This window comes from Chionomys nivalis, chromosome 3 (genome assembly GCF_950005125.1).
Source record: "Chionomys nivalis chromosome 3, mChiNiv1.1, whole genome shotgun sequence".
Lineage (NCBI taxonomy): Eukaryota > Metazoa > Chordata > Mammalia > Rodentia > Cricetidae > Chionomys > Chionomys nivalis.
This window is the reverse complement of record NC_080088.1, coordinates 57,070,591-57,091,521: the sequence shown is the minus strand read 5'-3', so window position 1 is coordinate 57,091,521 and position 20,931 is coordinate 57,070,591. Positions and strand designations below refer to the sequence as shown.

The 20,931-nt window shown below is 42.8% G+C and overlaps 1 protein-coding gene across 5 annotated transcripts in view; it reads left to right on the top strand.

Annotated features, from left to right (window-relative positions):
• The window catches only part of Nxpe3 (neurexophilin and PC-esterase domain family member 3), an 82,607-nt gene that overhangs the window by 25,711 nt on the left and 35,965 nt on the right, over positions 1-20,931 (top strand). For 4 of the 5 annotated variants that reach the window (XM_057764214.1, XM_057764211.1, XM_057764212.1 and 1 more), the window contains 2 exons: positions 3,251-4,005; positions 9,739-9,812. In XM_057764214.1, the coding sequence (XP_057620197.1) occupies positions 3,251-4,005; positions 9,739-9,812 (829 nt within the window). Of the gene's footprint in view, positions 1-3,250; positions 4,006-9,738; positions 9,813-16,865; positions 17,073-20,931 lie in introns of all 5 variants that reach the window. The other variant, XM_057764217.1, reaches the window with a different exon arrangement.

Here is a 20,931-nt window from a genome sequence, read left to right as displayed (position 1 = left end):
TTCTGATAGGTTTAAATGTTTCTTGACCTTTTTCATTTGGTGCTCTTAATATTCTTTCTTTATTCTGTATGGTTTGTGTTTGATTATTATGTGGTAAGGGGAAGTTTTTTTTTATTCATTCTATTTGGTGTTCTATATGCTTCTTGTATCTTCATAGGAATATCCTTCTTTAGGTTGGGAAAGTTTTCTTCTATAACTTTGTTAAATATATTTTCTGGGCCTTTGAGCTGTAATTCTTCTCCTTCTTCTACCCCTATTATTCTTAGGTTTGATCTTTTTTTTGGTGTCCCAGATTTCCTGGATGTTTTGTCATGAGAATTTGTTGGATTTGCTGTTTTCTTTGATCAGTGCGTTTATTTCCTCTATAGTATCTTCAGCATCTGAGATTCTTTTTTCTATCTCTTGTATTCTGTTGGTTATGCTTGTCTCTGTAGTTTCTGTTCGTTTACCCAGATTTTCCATATCCTGCCATCTCTTGGTTTGTGTTTTCTTCATTGCCTCCATTTCATTTTTCAGGTCTTGAACCGTTTCCATTACCTGTTTGTTTGCTTTTTCTAGGTTTTCTTGGGTATCTTTGAGGGATTTATTCATTTCTTCTAACTTTTTGTTAGTCTTTTCATTCATTTCTTTAAAGGAGTTTTTCACATCCTGTTTAATGGTCTCTAACATTTTCAAAATGTTATGTCTAAAGTCTATTTCTTCTACGTCTTCTGGATTAGGGTGTTCATGTCTTCCTGTTGTATGTTCGCTGGATTCTGGAGTTATCATGTTGTTTTTCAGATTGTTGGAGGAATTCTTGCATTGGTGTCTGCCCATCTCTTCCTTCAAATGCTGTTAGGAGGGTCTTGGTGGTTTGGTCTGATCTTTGCTTGTGGCTACCTGTGTTCTTGGGGTTTTTTCTTGGTCTGCCCTTTCTTAGGTCCCCTCAGCACTGGAGTTGTCTCTTAGATCCTCTCCACCCTGAAGTAGGTCCTCTGGACAGATCTTCTGGTACAGGATCAGGGCCACTTGCTGGCTAGGGACCTATCAGACAAAAGGGCGGGCTTGCTGAGTGCAGGCTCAGTGGCACAAAGAAACTCCTGCAGCAGTTGCATTCACCACTTTGACCCCAGACCCTCAGCCCCACAGCAGACTGAGTTGCGGGATCCTATGACCCCCGCAGATGGGAAGGGGTGCCTGGGGACAAGCTGGGATGGGATAAGAAGAGAAAGGCAGTAGCCGGGGAGAGAAGCCCCTGCTGAATGGCCAGAAAGTTTAGGGGACTGGAGCATGCCTGTGCTCCCTTTCTGGGGGGTCCAGCCGGCCGGTTGGGTACACACTTACCTCTCCAGGTGGCTCTTCTGGTACAGGATCAGGGCCACTTGCTGGCCAGGGACCTCGCAGACCCACAAATCATTTTTGTAATCTGAAGTTACAGAGGCTCCAGACACTAGTGGCCAGAGCTCAAGGTGCTGCCACACTTTACCCATTGCTGCCGGTCCCCGGAGCTGCCCGCAGCCTGAGGGGCCACCATATGTGTGTCTGCCGGTCCCCAGAGCCTCCCACAGCCTGAGGGTCCACCATATGTGTGTCTATGGGTCCCCAGAGCCACCCGCAGCTCGAGGAGCCACCATATGTGTGTCTCTGGGTCCCTAGAGCCGCCCATAGCCCGAGGAGCCACCATATGTGTGTCTCTGGGTCCCCAGAGCCGCCTGCAGCCTGAGGGGCCACCATATGTGTGTCTGTGGGTCCCCGAGTGGCCATCAGAGGCAGCAGCCTGAGACTTAGTTGCTTAATTTTAAAATTTGTTTTGTATTATTTTTTAAGGCTTTTGTGGCGCTGAGCATTGAGCTGAGGCTTGCCTGTGTGCAGCAAGTACAGAGCCACTGAGCTACCTATGCTCACTGTTTATTTAAATTCCCAGTCTGATAAGTCCAGCACTCCTTCTGCACCTGAGGTGGCTGCTCCATCCTGCTCACTGTTGACTTAAATTCCCTGTCTGAAAAGTCAAGCACTCCTCCTGTACCTAACATGGCTTCTCCTGCTCACTGTTGACTTAAATTCCCTGTCTGATAAGTCCAGCACTCCTCCTGCACCTGACGTGCCTGCTCCTGCTTGCTGTCTTGAAATTTTGTTTTGCTTTTTGAACTTTTTTTTTTTTTTTTTTTTTTTTTTTTTTTTTTTTTTTTTTTTTTTTGGTTCTTCGAGACAGGGTTTCTCTGTGGTTTTGGAGCCTGTCCTGGAACTAGCACTTGTAGACCAGGCTGGTCTCGAACTCACAGAGATCCGCCTGCCTCTGCCTCCCAAGTGCTGGGATTAAAGGCGTGCGCCACCACGCCCGGCTTGCTTTTTGAACTTTTAACAATTGAATTTGCCTTGCAGTTTGTTGTTGAATTCTGGACACGATGAGCTTGGTGAAAGAAGCTGCTCTGTGGGCTTGTGGTAAAATGGTAGCCTGTAGGGGCCGGGGGGAGGAGGAGCATTCCGGTGGTCTGTGTTTCGCTGGAGTCCTTTGGTGAGCACATACCCCCGCGTCTGGACTTCCTTTGTGTGTGCTCGTTCCTACCCTTGGTGCAGACTGGAGTTGGAGGTTTCTCTTTTCCCAGTTGGGTTTCGGGTATGGAAAAGTAACTTCTCACCTGGTGTCTTAGTTAGGGTTTCTTTTGCTGTAAAGAGACACCATGACCACCGCAGCTTTTATAAGCTTATGGGTTCAGAGGTCTAGTCCATAATCATCCTGGCAGAAAGCATGGTGGCATGCAGGCAGACATGGTGCTGCAGAAGGAGCTGAGAGCTCTCCGTTCAGATTGGCAGGCCACAGGAAGAGCATGACACTGGCCCTGGCTCACTCTGGTGACACACTTTCTCCACCAGGCCACGCCTACTCCAACAAGGCCATGCCTCCTAATAGCCACTCCCTGAGCCTGTGGTGACCATTTTCATTCAGGGCACCGCACTTGGTTACTGTTCATCAATATTCCTTTTTATAAGATGGTTTCTTTCTCCCTTCCATGGCTAGAAGCTCAGGGAAACTGTTCTCTGATAATTCACTGTAAGAATCCACATACACCTCCCAGAGGTAAGATTTGTGAAGCTGCAGAGACCTCTCTACGAATTTTTCATGAATCTTATTCTGCTACAATAACTGTGAAACTTGCAAGCTGTTTTGAAACAGTTTAATCTCAGTTGACGTTATACAAATTTAAACCTATATAGAGATTTGTTTGCCTGATATTCAGAGAAGTGTGGTTTCTGTTGTCTTTCTCCTTAGTACTTGGACCATGAGACGCTTTCAGGGACATTCATCGACAGCAGTGGACAGTTTGTTTCCCCGCAGGCTACGGGCATTAGCCGGAATCCGTACTGTGGTTATGAGCACCAGGCCCTGTCCAGTCAGGAACGCTTAGAAGAGGATGCATTGCTTGCTGCCTCAAAGTGGCAGGTACCTGATGTGGACTTGGTCCCTTTCGTGAAGAGCACCGACCCTTCCTCCAGTTATTTTGTCATCTTGAATTCTGCAGCCTTCTTCGAGGTGGGGAGCCAGCTGGAGGTGCTGGTTCACGTGCACGATTTTGAAGGGAAGCCCAAGAAATATGGCGGAGACTACCTGCAGGCCAGAATTCACTCGCCCAAGCTGCAGGCGGGGGCTGTGGGCAGAGTGGTAGACTACCAGAATGGATTTTACAAAGTGTTTTTTACCCTGCTCTGGCCTGGCAGAGTTAGAGTGTCCATATCTCTGGTTCACCCCAGTGAAGGGATCAGAGTTCTTCAGTACCTTCAGGAAGCGAAACCAGACAGGGTCTATTTCAAGAGTCTCTTCCGCTCGGGAAGGATTTCGGAAACGATGAAGTGCAATGTGTGCCTCCCGGGAAGTCTTCCCCTGTGCAACTTTACAGACCTCTACACCGGGGAGCCCTGGTTCTGCTTCAAACCAAAGAAGCTCCCCTGCAGCAGCAGAATCAACCACTTCAAGGGCGGATACATGAAGGGCCTTCTCACTGCTGCGGACAGTGCTTTCTTTCAGAGGTATGCTGTCCAGGTGCTGGGGGTAAAGAGGTCCACCCCATTGTCTTTGCACATTTAGGGGACCCTTGTAGGTATGCATTTTGTGTCTGTCTGAACCTGGCCCCGTCAGAAGAGGTGTGGCGTTGCATAAGAAAACTGGCATTTGCACTTTTTTTGTTCAGTGTTTTAAAAGGGAAGTTTAGTGCTTGTTTAACTTTAAGTTAAAGACCTTTTACCCTTCAATCTTTGTTCTTATTCTGCTTTTTTTTTTTTTTTTTTTTTTTTTTTTTTTTCCGAGACAGAGTATCCCAGTAGTTTTGGAGCCTGTCCTGGAACCAGCTCTTATAGACCAGACTGGCCTCGAACTCACAGAGGTCCATCCGCCTGCCTCTGCCTCCCAAGTGCTGGGATTAAAGGTGTGCGCCACCACTGCTCTCTGCTCTCTTTTATGTTAGAGGTACGCACCATGTTTATTGCTACATAGGCAAGACTACTTATTCATGGAACAGGTTTTTTTTTTTTTTTTAAAACCCAAGATTATCAGGAGATGGCTTAGTACATGCTTGCTATGCAAGTCTGACACCTGAGTTCCGCCCTCTGAACCCACATAAAAAGCCTGCTGTGGCACACATCTGTAATCCCAGCACTCCTGTGGCAAGATGGATGGGAGGCAGAAACAGGAGAATTGTCCAGAAGCTTGCAAGCCAGCTGGCTTGGAGTACGCAGTATGGCAGAAATAAGAGAGACCCTACCTTATCAAAGTGGGAGGCCAGAACTAACGCTCAAAAAGCGGTCCTCTGACCTACCCTCCATGCTGTGGCACTGTGTATTGTGCTCCCTGCCCCTACCCTGGAGTAGAGGTATTGAGGGCTAGTCACTGGTACTTGAGGGTCGTGAGTAATGCTAAAATGTTGAAGAAACAGATCAGCTTTTAAATATTATAAATGCGTATCTATATTAAATGGATATGGCAGTATTACTGAGCTAACTTAGTAAGTATAGGATCAAGGTGTTCCATAGTAAACCCTGTATTTTAACAGCTGTTGAAAGTATTATGGTATTGTGCTAAAATACTTATTTTCAGCATAAAACAGAATGTTTTCCAGCACAACCAGTATATGGTAATGGGCAGAATGAAAAAAATATAGAATCAGTCTGAATTGAAATTTATGTTTTTTTTTCAACATTGCATGTAATTCTGAACTGAAATAACAGTCCTCGGGAAAAGTTATGTTGGACAGGAGAAATTACTTCTACTGTTCTAGCAGGGTAACTGTGGCTGACAATAGCTAACTGAATACTTAAAAAAAATAAGTAGAGCGGAGTTTGAATGTTTCCAGCATAAACAAGTGGTAAATATTTGCAATGATACGCCATTTTCTCTTTTCTAAGCATTGTATATAAGCATGCATTAAAGGTATGCTGTGCTTGGTGTCTATGATTGCTAAGTGACAAAAAGCTATAAAACTATAAAAAAACATAAAATATGAAGTTATAAAACTACTTGGTCAAAAGCACAATCATTTGCAAGAACATATAAATGTATATTTTAAAGAATTTAAAAGATTTATTTTTTTGTGTATGGGTATTTTGCCTGCATGTGTGTGTGATGTATGTGTGTACACCATGTGCGTGTTGGTATCTATGGAGGTCAGAAGAAGGAACCAGAGTCACAGATGGTTGGGAACCACGATGTGGGTGCTAGGAGTCATAACCAGGTCCTCTCTAAGAGCAGCGTGTGCTCTTAACCGTGGAGCCATCTCCTCATTCCTTCTAAATAGTTTCTTTTCTGAATTGAAATTTTTTGTACAGCATACTTTGGTGGTAACTTTCCGCCATCCCTAACCCTTCTGGCTTCTCCCCATGAATATTTTCACTCCCATGTGAAATGCCTGCATGCAGGGCTCTGGTAGAGAACTGTTTTCATTGAGTAAAGTTAGACATCCTGAAGTCTGAATATTTAATGCTTTATGGCTTCTCATATTGGCAGGATAAATGTTTTTGTGAGGTGTTTAGTTGTAAGAGCTTCTTAAGTAAAACTGATTTTCCACTTTCCACAAGTCAGCATGTGGTCCTGTTGTTATGTCAGTGAACTCTTGTCATGCGTTTATTTTCAGGGCCAGCAGAGGGAGCCTGATTCCACGCAGTTACTGGACAGTGCTCTAGAGGACCACTGCTTTGTGTGGCTGAATAAACAAAACAAAGACGGAAAATATCCTACACATAAATCTAAAAGTTTATTTATGTTTATATTTATTTATTTGGTTTTTCAAGGCAGGCTTTCTCTGTGTTGCCCTGGTTGTCCTCAAACTTGCTCTGTAGACCAGGACAGCCTTGAAATCACTGAGATGCGCCTGTCTCTATCTCCCAAGTGCTGAGATTGAAGGTGTGCGCCACCACTGCCTGAATACTTACACATTTCTAAGACCAAGTTTTACTATATAACTGGCAAGAAAACCCACCTTCCTGCTGCCGCCTCGTAAATGATGAAAATTACAGGTGTGTGCTTCCATGCCAAGTTTCAAGAATTTCATTTCTTTTAATTTTAAAAATATTTTTTTTTAAAGTTTCATGTATGTGTACTGTGTTTACATATTTTAAGTTTGAGCTCAGACCCAAGACTTACTAGTTTTCAATGAGTATGAGCATGTTATTTTATTTCTATGCATTTTTTTGCCTCTATGTGAAGACTATCCAGGTGGATTGGGTCGTCACTCTATCTAGTGGCTCCCAGTGAGGAAGAAGCATGGTTGTAATTTAACCAAGTTTCATGTGGAAAATAGTGGGGTAAAGGGATAGAGAGTTGAACAGCAAAACATGTGAAGACATTCCTAACACCACATCCCAGCAGTAGAGACAAAAGCACATGAAGACTCTGTTATTACAGAAAGAGAAAATGATGGGCTGGGATTGGCTGGCTAATGACGTTGTAGGCTGTAGTAGCGTCACCCTCCTAAAGCTCTCTACAGCTGGGATGATTGCTAGGGTACGTGTTCGAGGTCGCTTACATTTGATGGAAACCTATTAATATTTTCAATTCGTTACCCTTCACACTGCTGATGTTCTACTAGCAGCAGGCTATCTCCAAAGAAAAAGGAAACTGGTCTTAATGACCTTTGGACACAGTGCTTTGAGCTCCCTCGAGTTTGTTGAGTTTGTCCTTATTTTGATCTCTGTCTAAGGTTGTCTACCTTGCTTAGGTTAGAAAAAATTAAGAAGCTTTGCTGTCATTTTGCTGGCCTGGAATTCACTGTGTAGCCCAGAATGGCTTCAAATTTGTGGTTGATCTTCATTTTTCCAAGTGTTGGAATTATGGACAGAGTGACTGCACCTGGCTAGCTTTGAGGTTTGGTTCTTCAAATCCTAGGTAGATGATTAATGATCTTTGTCCTTTATCCTTAGGAGAGAGAAAATGTTGGTCTTAGGAAGGACTCTCCCTCACAGATTCTATTATTAGAGCAGGCATTTCAAAATGACAATATCACGAAGAAGTTCTTTTATTTTTAACATGATTTATACTTTCTTTCTGGTCATGGTGGTTGATACCTGTAGCCCAAACTTAGGAGGCCAGGGTAAGAGGATTGGGAGTTCAAGGGTAACCTGAGCTCAAACGGAATAAAACCTAACAGAGGGGGCAGGATCAGTAGCCCAATCTGTAAAGCGATTGCTGTACAAAGGGAGTCGGGTTAGGTCTCTAGAACACACCGAGGGTCTAGGTGTGGTGATGGGCATATGTGATCCCAGCAGAGAGTGGCAAAGACAAGCAGTCTCCTGGGTCTTATAAGCCAGCCAGCCTAGCCTACTTGGTGAGCCTCAGAACAGTGAGAAACCCTGTCTGAGGTTCTCTAGCCTTCCTACCATACATGCACACACATGAACAAGTTAATGTTCACCTGCGCACCTGTACTCACACATGCACACGTAAACCCAACCAACCAAACCAGTCTGACAAAAGTAAGCAAACAGTAATCCTGCAGCTGCTGTAAGTTTTCGGGAAACTTTGATGTTATCACCACCTGCCTGTCTTTTAGATTCTCGGTTGTTAGTGTCATCCATATTTGGTTTTCTTATCCTCAACGTGTGCTTTATATGTACGCTTGTGTCTGTTTTCCTGTTGGACCATTTAAGGGTAAGCTGCAGCCATCAGAGCACTGACCCCAGCAGCAAACATCTCCAAGAGCAGGGTGTCCAGCGTGTCATCATAACAGTTATCACAGTTATTTGTCATTGATACAGCACCAGTGCGTGCATCTAGTTCATGTCTGGGTGTCCCCAGTATTGTCCTTTGTTACTTATGTGATTTATGATCACATTCTATACTTTGTTATCTTTTTAAATTGAAGAAAATTCTTTCATCTGTTGCGCTTCTTATGGTATGGACAATTTCAATGTTGATTTTTGTTGCTGTTGTTGTTTTTTGAGACAGGGTTTCCCTGTGTAACAGTCCTAGCTGTCCTGGAACTAGCTCCTGTAGACCAGGCTGTCCTCAAACTCACAGAGATTCACCTGCCTCTGCCTCCCGCGTGCTGGGATTAAAGGTGTGCGCCACCACCGCCGGGCCCAATATTGATATTTTTATAAAATGTTTTCTTATTTTAGATTTGCTTTGTTGTTTTCATACAACTAAATTGAGGTTAAATATTTTTGCAGGAAAATTATGGGGAAACTGTCCTTCAAGCTTTATGTGAAAGTTATTATGTATTTTTGGATAAAAACAACTCTAAGTTTGTGAGAGTGGTTTACATGTGCGCTCTTGAAAGTCACCAAATGTCTTTGTGTAAAATAAGGAATTCTGTTGTACTCCAGCATAGCCAGCCCTGAATAGATCCTTCATTACTTGTTTTTTGTCTGTGTTCTGTAGAATATCAAGTCCCATTAGGGAGGAGATTCTGGGAGTCTTACCACATAAGCCAGAGCCAGAACGGTGCCCGGGATGTAAGTGAAGCTTACTCTTTATCCCTAGGATGAATACATTGTTCTCGAACAGGGAGCGCAGGAAATATCCCACAGGAGGCTAAGCAGTCTGCATTTTTAAAGCTCGTTTTTGATAGGAGTACCAGAGTCCTGGTAGTGACTCTTCTGGATTCCCAGCCCTTGCTGCTGGCTTTCGTTCTCCTTCAGTTTTTCAAGAGAATTTCCTGAGCATAACGCTAGTCCGCGGCCTGAGCTAAGAGCTAAAGATTCTAAGTGAGCGAAGCCCCGCCCATATCGTTGAGGGGTGTGTGTAAGGGGCGCAGACACCATGGAGTCCGCACTGGTTAACAAAGACTGTTTGAGTACTATTTGGAGGCAGGGCATCTCCTTGGGGACTCCTCCCAGACCTGGGCTTGCCTTAGGAACCTAGCATACTTAGTTCAGTAGAGACTTGTGACCCCAAAATCATGTAGTAACAAAGTAGAATTCTGTTTTCAAAAGGAACATTCAACCTGGAGTTAGATACTGTGGAGTTGCATTCCTAAGACTGGCTAAGTAGTATATATAGTTTATGTGTGTGTGTGTGTGTGTGTGTGTGTGTGTGTACAACAGTGAAGACATATTGAGGATTTAGTAATTTCTCTTCAGTGTGTAGTACCTTCTCTCAAAGCCCTAGCTTATTAACTATTAGGCATATTGGTTAATTTTTCTGCTTCACTATAAGACGCCGTGAAAGCATATGTATTCTTTTCACTTACGGATAAAGAAACACAACTGCAAACAAATGTCCCTGAATCTTAATCTAAACTCATGATTTTTTTTTTTCAATTCCTTCCAAAGTGGTGTCAATATCAAAATGCCGATCAACTCCAGCGGACCTGACTGGGTGACCGTGATTTCCAGGAGAACGAAAGGTAAAATTAGATGAGCTTGATGATGGTTCTCTTTCCTTTCAAGAGTGTTGTTCATTTGTTATTTTCTGAGTGTTCCCCCCTGTGTGTGTATGCACACTGCAGGCCTGCAGTACTCAGGAGCCAGGTCAGAGTGCTGGAGCTCCTGGGGCTGGAGTGTCAGAAGACTGTGAGGGGCCGTGGAGGAGCTGGGAACCCAGCCCGGGTCCTCTGCGGGAGCAGCTGTGCTCTTGACTGCTGGGTCATCTCTCCAGCCCAGATGTGTTGTTTCGATGTTAAGGGGTTTGATGTACAAGACGTGTTTCACCCGTTCTTATGTCATGGCTTCTTCTGAGCGCGAACTGAGAATAGTGAGGGCTTATGTTTCAAACTCAGCTAGATCTTGTGTACTTAATTCTGGGCTGTTCCAGATGCGCTAATGTAAAAGCTGTCTTCTTTTTCTTCCACCGCACACTCTATATTTATCTAGAGCCTCTACAGCTATGTTTTCTAATAGGGAAGCTTCTAACTTTTTGTGGTTAGACAGAAATGGCTCAAAATAAAATAAAATTAAAAACCTAAAAACCCAGTTGGTAACTTCATTATGTTTGGCGGTATGTCAAGTGCTGTTGGATAATGTTGTACTATAGATAATCAGGACAGGTATGTAAATAGTTACGGGAGGTGTTGAAACACTTGAGTAGAGGTGGAATTTAGGATTCGGTCGAAAAGTGTCCATTTTTTAGCATTTCCAAGGCCTGGGCTCAGTCTGTGGTTGACACTGACTCTCACCAGCACACAGTTCTGATCTACGGGTGTAAGTATTAATAAGAAGAGTAAGTTGGAACAGCAGCTTACATCTGTCATCGTTGGGAGGCTGAGGCAGGGGGACTGCTTTGAGTCCAGCTACATAGTGAGATTCTGTCTCACAGCACCAAAACCATAAAAGAATGAAACACAGAGGAGTAAGTGTGCTGTCTTTGCTGTAGTAAATTTAGAGAGGAGTAAGTGTGCTGTCTTTGCTGTAGTAAATTTAGAGAGGAGTAAGTGTGCTGTCTTTGCTGTAGTAAATTTAGAGAGGAGTAAGTGTGCTGTCTTTGCTGTAGTAAATTTAGAGAGGAGTAAGTGTGCTGTCTTTGCTGTAGTAAATTTAGAGAGGAGTAAGTGTGCTGTCTTTGCTGTAGTAAATTTAGAGAGGAGTAAGTGTGCTGTCTTTGCTGTAGTAAATTTAGAGAGGAGTAAGTGTGCTGTCTTTGCTGTAGTAAATTTAGAGAGGAGTAAGTGTGCTGTCTTTGCTGTAGTAAATTTAGAGAGGAGTAAGTGTGCTGTCTTTGCTGTAGTAAATTTGGAGAGGAGTAAGTGTGCTATCTTTGCTGTAGTAAATTTAAAGAGCAGGAGGCTTACGCAGGTAGGAGAAAACTTTGTAGTTATTGAGAACATTTATCCTCCACATGGCATGTATTGCCATCCCCTTTGCCACAAGTACTAGGTATACAATACACGTGCACCCAGAAGGATGGGTATTATATATGCCTTATGTAAGCTATGCAGAACGAATCAAGGAGCCAGGACCACCTCAAGGGGGCAGTGTGCTCCTTTGTTTCCTGCAAAACCAAACCCCCTGCACCCAGAGATCAGATTTTCTTCACTGCATCAAACCAAAAATCTTCAGGTTTTGCTTGTTTGTTTGTTTTGTTTTTCTCAATTAATCTGAGTTTTAAACTGTGATAGTCACATATTTTAAAACGCTGGTATCTGGTTCAGAATTCATGAAAAATCATGTGATCTAAAAAAGGTTTGTAGACAGAGATAGTCTCTGGTTTCCGCAGTTAGGTGGAGGTCTCAGCCTTCTGGTGAAGATTTGTATTTGTTTTACACTTGAGCCAGATGGCTTGCTCCTAGTAGGGGACCTGTGTGTGGAGCGTCATTAGTGAAGACACCTTCAACGATCAGAATTCCTTCCAGCCCGCGGCCAAGGTGTTAGTAGATGTGATTTTTGTTCCTCAACAATACTGCGCTTCAAACTCCTTACCCCACTGATGAGTCCGCCCTTCTTCCCTTCCACTCTGCCATGCTTGCCAGGTTTGTGACGTTCCCAGGTGTCCTGTAGAGTCCTAGGTTAATAGGAGGGGTTTTTCGTTTTTCATTTTTTTAATAGTGGAAAATTCCATATTGAAGGTGGACAGAACACACAGGAAGACTCCAGGAGCCAGGAAGAGGTAGCTCAGCTTCAGTACCGAGGGACGTGCGGGCACATCGCTTTATATCCACCTGCATGCTCCATTATATTATTCTGAAGCAGAGCTTTTACTGGTTACCTCTGTCCACAGGTCCCAGATCGGCCAGGAACTGGTATGGGCTTGTGGTGATGTACTATTTTATGTAGGGAGAAGATAGGTTCAACTCACTTGGATTTTTTTTTTTTTAATAGAAGAAAGTAACCCAGTGTTATTAGGCACTGAATACTTTGAGTGAGGAACTCAGATTGTAGCAGGTCCATAATTAGGGGGAAATTGACTTTGAGTATCCAAGGAGCCTAGATAGAGGGAGCTTCCCAGAAGGCCGCATTGACAGAGGTGGTACTGAGCAGGCTCTGTCTTTTCTTCCACACAAACATTATGTTTCTACTTAAACTTTCACCCACTACTTCAACTTCTGTTGGATTCAAATGTAGCAATGGTTTCTGTGACATTCCTTTTAAGAGTTATTTTTTAAAAAGATTTTTTAATCTATGTATTTATTATGTATTCAGTGTTCTGTTTGCATGTTTGCCTGCTTACCAGAAGAAGGCATCAGACCTCATTACAGACGGTTCTGAGCCACCATGTGGCTTCTGGAAGTTGAACTCAGGACCTCTGGAAGAGCAGTCAATGCTCTTAACCTCTGAGCCATCCCTCCTGCCCCTCCTTTCCAGGTTTATTAATTGGAATGCTAGCATGAAGAAGGGTTGTCCATTTTCATGTTTACATCACTGTACACTTGCCATTATTTTGTTTCTTTTAATTTGACTAACTTTATTTTTGAGATAGGGTTTCATTATGTAACCTGGCTATCCGAAAACTCACTATGTAGAACAGGCTGGCCTTGAACTCCCAGAGAGTGCTGAGACCAAAGGTGTGCACCACCATGCCCAGATATTTTATTTTTGAGATAAAATTCAGCTTAAACCAATCACTATTTATGTGTGTGCGCGCCAGAGTTGTTCCAAATTTGACAGTTGAGTTTGGATTCTGTAAACCCATGCTGGCCTCAAATATGAAGTCTGGCTGCCTTGGCCTCCCCGGTGTGGGACCGTGAGTATGAACCACTCTTCTTTAGCCTGTCATCTATGCACGTCTCTTCATTGAGCACTTCTTTACTTTCTGACACCATGAGATGTTTTAGGCTCATTTTGTATCCTCCCCACCCCAACCTTAAGAGTTCAGAAAATTAGCTGGGTGGTGGTGGTGTACACGTTTAATCCCAGCACTCAGGAGGCAGAGGCAGGTGAATCTTTGTGAGTTCGAGGCCAGCCTGGTCTACAGAGTGAGTTCCAGGACAACCAGGGTTACACCGAGAAACCCTGTTTCCAAAAACAAACAAACAAACAAAAAAGTTCAGAATCTTTTCTTAAACACACACATAACAATTTAAACAGGAAAATGGTGACACCTAAGCACTTTTTCCCGGGCTCTGAATAACATTGTCAAGGAAGATTTTTAGATCAATTTGAATGAATTCATAATCTTTCCCCTTATTTTTCTATGCTTGTATATTTTGAAGCTTTTTTCCCTACAAGTTTTACTATGTACATTTAAGCTAATTCATTTTCCCCAGATACTTAGAGTGCAGAGTATTTCTTAAGACCACCATATTACCATTACATGAAGCTATAATTCCAGTTAAAAGCAAGAAACAGTTTTTAGCTGGAGTAGACCTGCTTATCAGAAAGGGCAAGTGTCTGGTGGCAGACAGACTTCCCCAGTGTTGGAATTACTGGTGAGTTTCCTTTCCTATCCGTTTTATGGTCCCTACGTGTTCCCAGCTGACTCACTCAGGGACCTTGACGGACCCTACCCTTGTAGGGAATTGAACCCATATCTTATTGGGGACTTCACCTGTCTTGCTGAGATGGTCCCCAAACTTATGCCCTTAGTTCTCATGGAATTCTTTTCATCCTGCTCTTTGTAGTTGGTTGAGGAAAATTTCTCAGCCTTTTTTCTCTCCTTGTGTTCTGTTTTTGGTCCAGCTAGCCTTCATTAGGCTAATGGACAATGTGGAACTGAATGGTGCTATCCTCCCTAGCCTCCAGCAGAGTAATGTCAGCATCATAAGACTAGCAGTGTGTGCTCCCCACAGCCGGGCCTGTTGACTGTTGGCACTCCCTCAGAGAAGCGGGGCTCTGGGAGTCATTGGTCTCTCACCTGAGTATCCAGCTGCTCTCTCAGCCCTTTGGGACCTTTGGGGTCTTGGGTGGGGGTAGAGGAGGTAGGCTGGGGAGACTATGAGAAGGGGGACGCCATCTGTGGCTACTGGGGAGTCGCCTCCTATTGCTGAGTGAAGATATTCCAGTGTGGCTGCTTTAGGACCACAGCACCCCTGGCAGCAGCCCCTCATCCATGCTCTGTGGGAAAGCCTAGTAAACACATTGGTTCCCCAGGGTGAACTTCAGTGGAACTGAACCTTGGTTTCTTTGGGGTACTGTTGTGGGTGGGGCATATACTGATTAGTCTCCCCCATGGAGAAAATTCTTGCAACACATGAGATAGCAGTAACCGTTGGAGAAAAACATCAGATCTGGCCCTTGAACAGAAGCCAAGATATTTAGAGAAGGCAGGACAGTACTTGCAAGTAATCAAAAATGTGCCTTCTGGTTTTACATAAGGGGTCTCAAAAAGTTTATTTTTGAAGTAACCCAAAGACATATTTATATTTTGCATAAAGTTCTGTCTTGGTAAAATTCCCCCTTTACTAATAATCAGAATAACAATTTAGTAATACCGAATTTTTATTTTTTTGTCTTAATTTTTATTCCAAAGAAATAGTAGATTAGGGGTTATTTTATCAATTTAAGAGAATTTCATATCTTAGTGATTTGAAGGCCCAAGTTGAAGTTCCAAGAAACACTTTCTAAGCAACTTCAAATTATTTGAAACCAGTCAGGAAACGCTGTTGTACAAATTGACCATTAGGGGGTGGTATAGGCACACACATTCCACTCCTAAACAGCACCCTGCATTTAAAGGATAACTGTCAGGTTCAGTAATTGATTTGCTTTGCTTGACTAAACTCTGGTAGTAAATATAATTAACATTCTCATGGAAATGGTAATTGCTTCCTGTGTGATATATACTTTTCTTTTTAACGCGTATTTGACGCAAAATAACTGAATCTGCCAAATTACCAGGGGTAAAACTGTAACTTCAAAATCACTTTTAATTCTCTTTCCAGGGTTTTCTTTGTGCCCCAGGTGTGTTCTCTGTAGCTCTCTGGCTGTGCAGCATTGACACATTAAATCACGGAGGACAGGCAAGACAGCTCAGCTGGTAGAGCCCTGACTGCCATGTCTGATAACCTGAGTTTGATTCCCTGGCCCCCACATAGCAGGAGAGAACCAACTCCTACAAGTTGTCTTCTGACTTCCACATGTATTGTGGTGTATACACACACACACACACACACACACACACACACACACACACTATAATAATAAAACAATGAGAGAGTTTTTAGGCAGGCAAAGGTGAAGCAATACTTGATCATTTTCTGAGGTTTTGTTTGCTTGCTGTGATTTTTGGTCTCGTTTTGTGATGGTATTTTACTACGTTCCTCAGTTGGTCTTGAACTCCCGAGCTCAAGGGATCACTAGCTGTAATTCCAAGTGTACTCTGCTATATTTTCCTAAGGAAATTGCTCTTGAATAAGTCAAATAAATGTTGGTTCTTTGCCTTGCAATGCTTTGGTATTCATACTTGCCAAACTAAAACTTTTGCCAAATACCAGTTACTTTTCCACTTAGTCTCTGAGCCAACAAAGAATTAGCAGATGCCTGAATATTAACGATCAGGGAAACCCTACAGTTTGTTATATGACAACAGGACATGCCATCCTCAAGCTAGCAGACCAGCAATTATGTGAGCATAGGTGTATCTATGGGAACAGTTTTCGCTTATTTTTGGAGATAAATATTTTCCTGTTTTTATTAAACATAAACTAGCAAGCTAGAAAATAGACATTTTAAAAGGGAGAATTGGACATACAAAATAATTTGAATTGAGTCTATGGACAGTGTTAAGGAGTCAAATAAAGAGTGCTAGCTAGTACTTTGTGTTTCGAAGCCTTGCTGCCTTGCCATGTGTCACCTCCACAGTGGCATCTCCCAAGTATGTGCTCGGGCAGAGAGATGTTGAATCTCCCTAAAAGGTGTCCTAGTGCTGGCGTTACCATGTGTAGGCTACGGAGGTGAGCACACACAGCTGATGCTTTTCAGTGCTGCTTATGATTCCTATAATCCACCATATAGCATTGCTTTCTTGTGTGTAGTCGACAACGGGGGTTTTCTGAATTAAAATCTGAATTGAGAACACATGGATCAAACCTTTAATGGACTGGGAAACATTGTATTAATATTGATATATTAATATACATATATACATAATCTCATATATTTAAAACTTAATGTGAAATTAAGACATTTTCTTTCAGGCATTGGGATTAAAAACTGATCCTCTCATTCTGAAATAATGCTGGGCAGATACTTTCCCCTGGGTTTCGTTTTCCTTTATTTTGCATGTTGATGAAAACACACACACACACACACACACACACACACACACACAGAGGGAATGCCTAACGTGCCTTTTCCCTCGGTGTCCTCCAATACCCCATAACCACTTCTCATCTTCCCATTTTAGAATATGGGGAAAGCCTGGGATTTCTTCAAGCTAAGACAACAGGAAGTACTGCTTGTAAGCTTGTAGGACAGCAAATGTGTGGGTCTAGGTTTTTTTCCTTCTGAAAACTTTTTTTCTTTTTTTGTATCTGTTTTTGAAGATGAAATTCAGAATCTTATGATAAATTTCCCCTTTTTCTTTGCAGAAACTGATGACCTAGAAATATCTCAAGGTTCAGGAATTTTTCCTTCTGGATATTTCTACAAAGACCAGTGGAGGCCTAGGAGGTTTAAGATGCGCCGTTTTAATGACCCTGATAACATCACAGAATGCTTGCAAAGAAAAATGGTGTATTTATTTGGTGACTCCACCATCAGGCAGTGGTTTGAATACCTCACTATGTTTGTCCCAGGTTGGTGCTTTTGCTTTTGGTTTCATAACTGTTTCCCTGTGTACATGAAATCAGATTTGAAAGGAACAGGCTCCCTTTGGTGTCAGGTGAGGAGGCAGTTTCTCTATGGGACTAAGGATGTATCTTAACCCTGGAAGATGTGTGCCAGCATCTGGTCAGCCGTGGAGTCTTGGATGTGGCAGAAATGAGGTCTCTCATAGAGGCTTATCCCGCTGCCCCTCTCTGGCCTGGGGTGAGCCACCTGCTCTGCAGGGCTTCATTCTCTGTGTCAGATTAGAGAGCTGAACTATGTCACCGCACAGGTGTCCCTCACTTCTACTAATCTGGATTATAAAATAGTTGGCCACTATCAGCTATTTCTTTTCTGGTTCTGTTTGGCTCAACTCTAGGTCTAGAAAGGATTTTACTGGAAGGAATTAGTCAAGTGGGTCCTTGTAGCAAAGGCATCCCTTGGGCCTCTCCTCAACGGGACTCTGAGATAGAGATGGTTTCTGTTGAGAGACTCTGGGTATGTCCCAGCATTCTTAGTGTCTGCCCAGCTCAGATCCATAAGACTGGGCTGGTTGGAGACCTACCACTTATCCACAGGAGGCATTCTCTTCTTCTCTAGGGTCATGTGCTCACCTATTGAGGAACAGGTGATGTTGTGGGAGCTATCTGTGTTTCTGTGTATGTGCATGTATGGGTGCAAATGGGTGTGTGTGTGAAGAAATTGTGCAGGAGGCCCAGGTCAACCCGGGGTGTTGTTCTTGGGCTCTGGCCCGCTTGCTTTGTGAGGCGGTCTCACTGGCCGGTGATCCTGAGAGACCTGGCTGTCCCCGCCTCTCCAGCACCATGATTACAAGCGTTTGTGCCATCTCCCCACTTTGCTTGAGTTCTGGGGATCAAACTCAGGTCCTCATTCATATTTTTACAGAAAGCACCAATTGAGCCATTTCCTCAGCCTATGTGGGGACTATTTTTTTTTAATGGTTCTGAGTGTTTTTTAATATATTCTCTTTAAGATCTCTTTATATATGTATTTATGTATATGGGTACTTTGTCTGCATGTAAATCTACACACCAGAAGAGGACATCAGACAGTTGTGAGCTGCCATGGGAGTGGTAGGAATTGAACTCAGGACCTTTGGAAGAGCAGTGAGTGCTCTTAACCACTGAACCTTCTCTCCTACCCTGTAAATGGAGTCTTTTTTAAAAAAATAAAATAAATTCTCATTGTTTTGTGTATGAGTTGCTTATGACTTTTTAAAAAATCATCTCTAATTTACTTTTTAAAAGAAAAGGAAGTAGATTTTACTCCAAAGAGTAGAAAGTCAATTTCAGTTTTTCGGTGAAACAGATCTGGTCGAGTTCTGGTTATTGAAGCAGAGATTAAACATTTGGAGGAGGAAGTCGTGTGTGGCATGGTGCTGGGTAAGCCTTGGTGCTGATCAGACAGGCCTGCAAGGTGTCTGTAGTTGCTTCTTCATAATTTCTGATGACGTAGCTTGATATTTCCTTTAATAGCAATGATCACATAGGCTGTTTTGATGATTTTCCACCAGACCCTTTACAGACAGGTTTTCATCTGATATAATACAGCCTTGTGTGGGTGCCTGATCTTTATCAAACGATGATAGCGTGAACTTTTATTCGCTTTAACTCCGGACGCTACATAGTAATGAACGAAGGCGGAGAGTCTAAAGGAGAAGCTCAGGACCGCATAGAGCATACAATGGAATCTGCCTTTAACCCTTAAGGGGAACATAGTCGGATGTGTCCTTTTCAGAATTGACTATAAACTGTGAGGCAAGACACTGATGTCTGCCTTGGTTGATTCATGGCACCTGTGGTAGTGGGCACTGGGCCCCTGCCAAGGAAATGTGACTGGAATTGCATTAACAACATTTACTAGTATGTATGTATGTATGTATGTATGTATGTATGTATGTATGTATGTATGTATGTATTTAATGTGAGACAGGTTTTGCTTTGTACTCTTGCTAGCCTAAAGAAGGACGCTTAAAAGAAATCCCACACTAGCTCAGAATTGAGTATAATAGAGGGTTATTTATTTAGGGGTAGACTCACAGATCACAATCCTCTGCTCCAATGGGGGACAGCAACCGAGTCCAGCAGCCAGGAAAGAGGCCGGATGCGCACTTTTCATTGGCATATTCAGTATAAGAGGCCACACCCAAGTGGGCGGGTAACTTAAAGGCTACTGGTGGTAGGAATTCCTACAGCACTAGCCTGCAGCTTGCTTTATATATCTACCTGGCCTCGACTTTGTGGGGATCCTCCTGCCTCTGCTTCCCATGTACTTAGATTATGTAGGAACTGGGCCTTGAAACACGACTTAGTGGTGCGGGGGCTGAAGGATTTCCATGTCGTGCTGCTGACTCACTTCCTCCCTCTCTCTCGCTTTCCTTTCCTTTTTTTTTTTTTTTTTTTTTTTTTCCCTTGAGACGGATATCACTATCTGGCTAGTCTGGAACTCACTATATAGACCGGGCTGGCTTCATACTCATAGAGATCCACCTGCTTCTGCCTCCCAGTGCTAGGATTAAGGGCATGAGGCCACCACTTAACCTAGATATTTCTTATGTTAGACAAGTTTTCTTGTAGGACGTCAGTATGGTTTTCCAACCATAGGGTAAAAATAAAAGTCAAAAGAAACAGAACCACTTTTTTTCTTTTGTTTATTAGAAAAACAAGAAACTTGTTTTTTTTTTATTATTCAAGAGTATAATTTAGATTTATTTATTTGTTTCCCTTTGTTGAGGCAAGATCTGTCTCTGTAGCTCTGGATAGCTTTGAACTCAGCAATGCCCCTGTCTTAGCCTCCCAGGTGCTGGTATTATAACCATATGCTACCATTCTTGGCTTAAAAGTTTATTTTTAGTTTGACAAATAATCGCATGTATTTATAGGGTACAATGGGATATATTGACAGAATGATCTTATCAAGCTAACTGACTTACCTGTCACTTCATATGCTTATTTATTTGCAGTGGGAACCTTTAAAATCTCTCGGGGTGTTTCTGAAGTATGTTATTGTCAACTGCGTGGCAGGTCTCTTACACTGACTCTTCCTCATTAGAATAGCTACCCTTGATTAACTTCTTTGCCTCCCAAGCTCCCTGACTTTCAGTGAGTTTCTACTCTCTGAGAGTTGGACTTCTTTTTAAACTTATTTTATGTGCATTGATGTTTTGCCTGCATGTATATCTGTGTGAGGGTGTCAGATCTTGGAGTTATGGACAGTTGTTAGCTGCCATGTGGATGCTGGGAATTGAACTCCGGTCCTCTGGAAGAGCAGTCAGTGCTCTCTCTCCCTCTCTTAAGATTTATTTATGTATATGAGTGCTCTATCTATGTGTACACCTTTATGCCAGAAAAGGGCATCAGATCCCACTATAGATCAAAGCCACCATGTGGTTTCTGGGAATTGAACTCAGAACTTCTGGAAGAACAGCCAGTGCTCTTAACCTCTGAACCGTCTCTCCAGCCCTACAATCTGTGCTCTTAACCACTGAGAGTTAAACTCTTAAAGTTACTGCTTATGAGGAAGGTTATGGAATATTTATCTTTCTGTGTCTTGTTTATTTTACTTAGTGTGACATCCTTCCAGGCTTATACATGTTTTTGCAAATGCCAGAATTTTCCAAATGATGTGTGTGGTTACTGAAATATGCTCATAAAATAGAAGCTACAGCCCCATCCTAGAAGATGGAATACTCATTTATTATAAGGATATCATATGAATGTCAACTTCATTCTTAAATATTCTGTGAGCTGTGAAAATAACAAGATTTCTTGGCTTAATGGAGGTAATCACCTTAGACATATTCAGACTCTCTCACTGATAATATTGCTT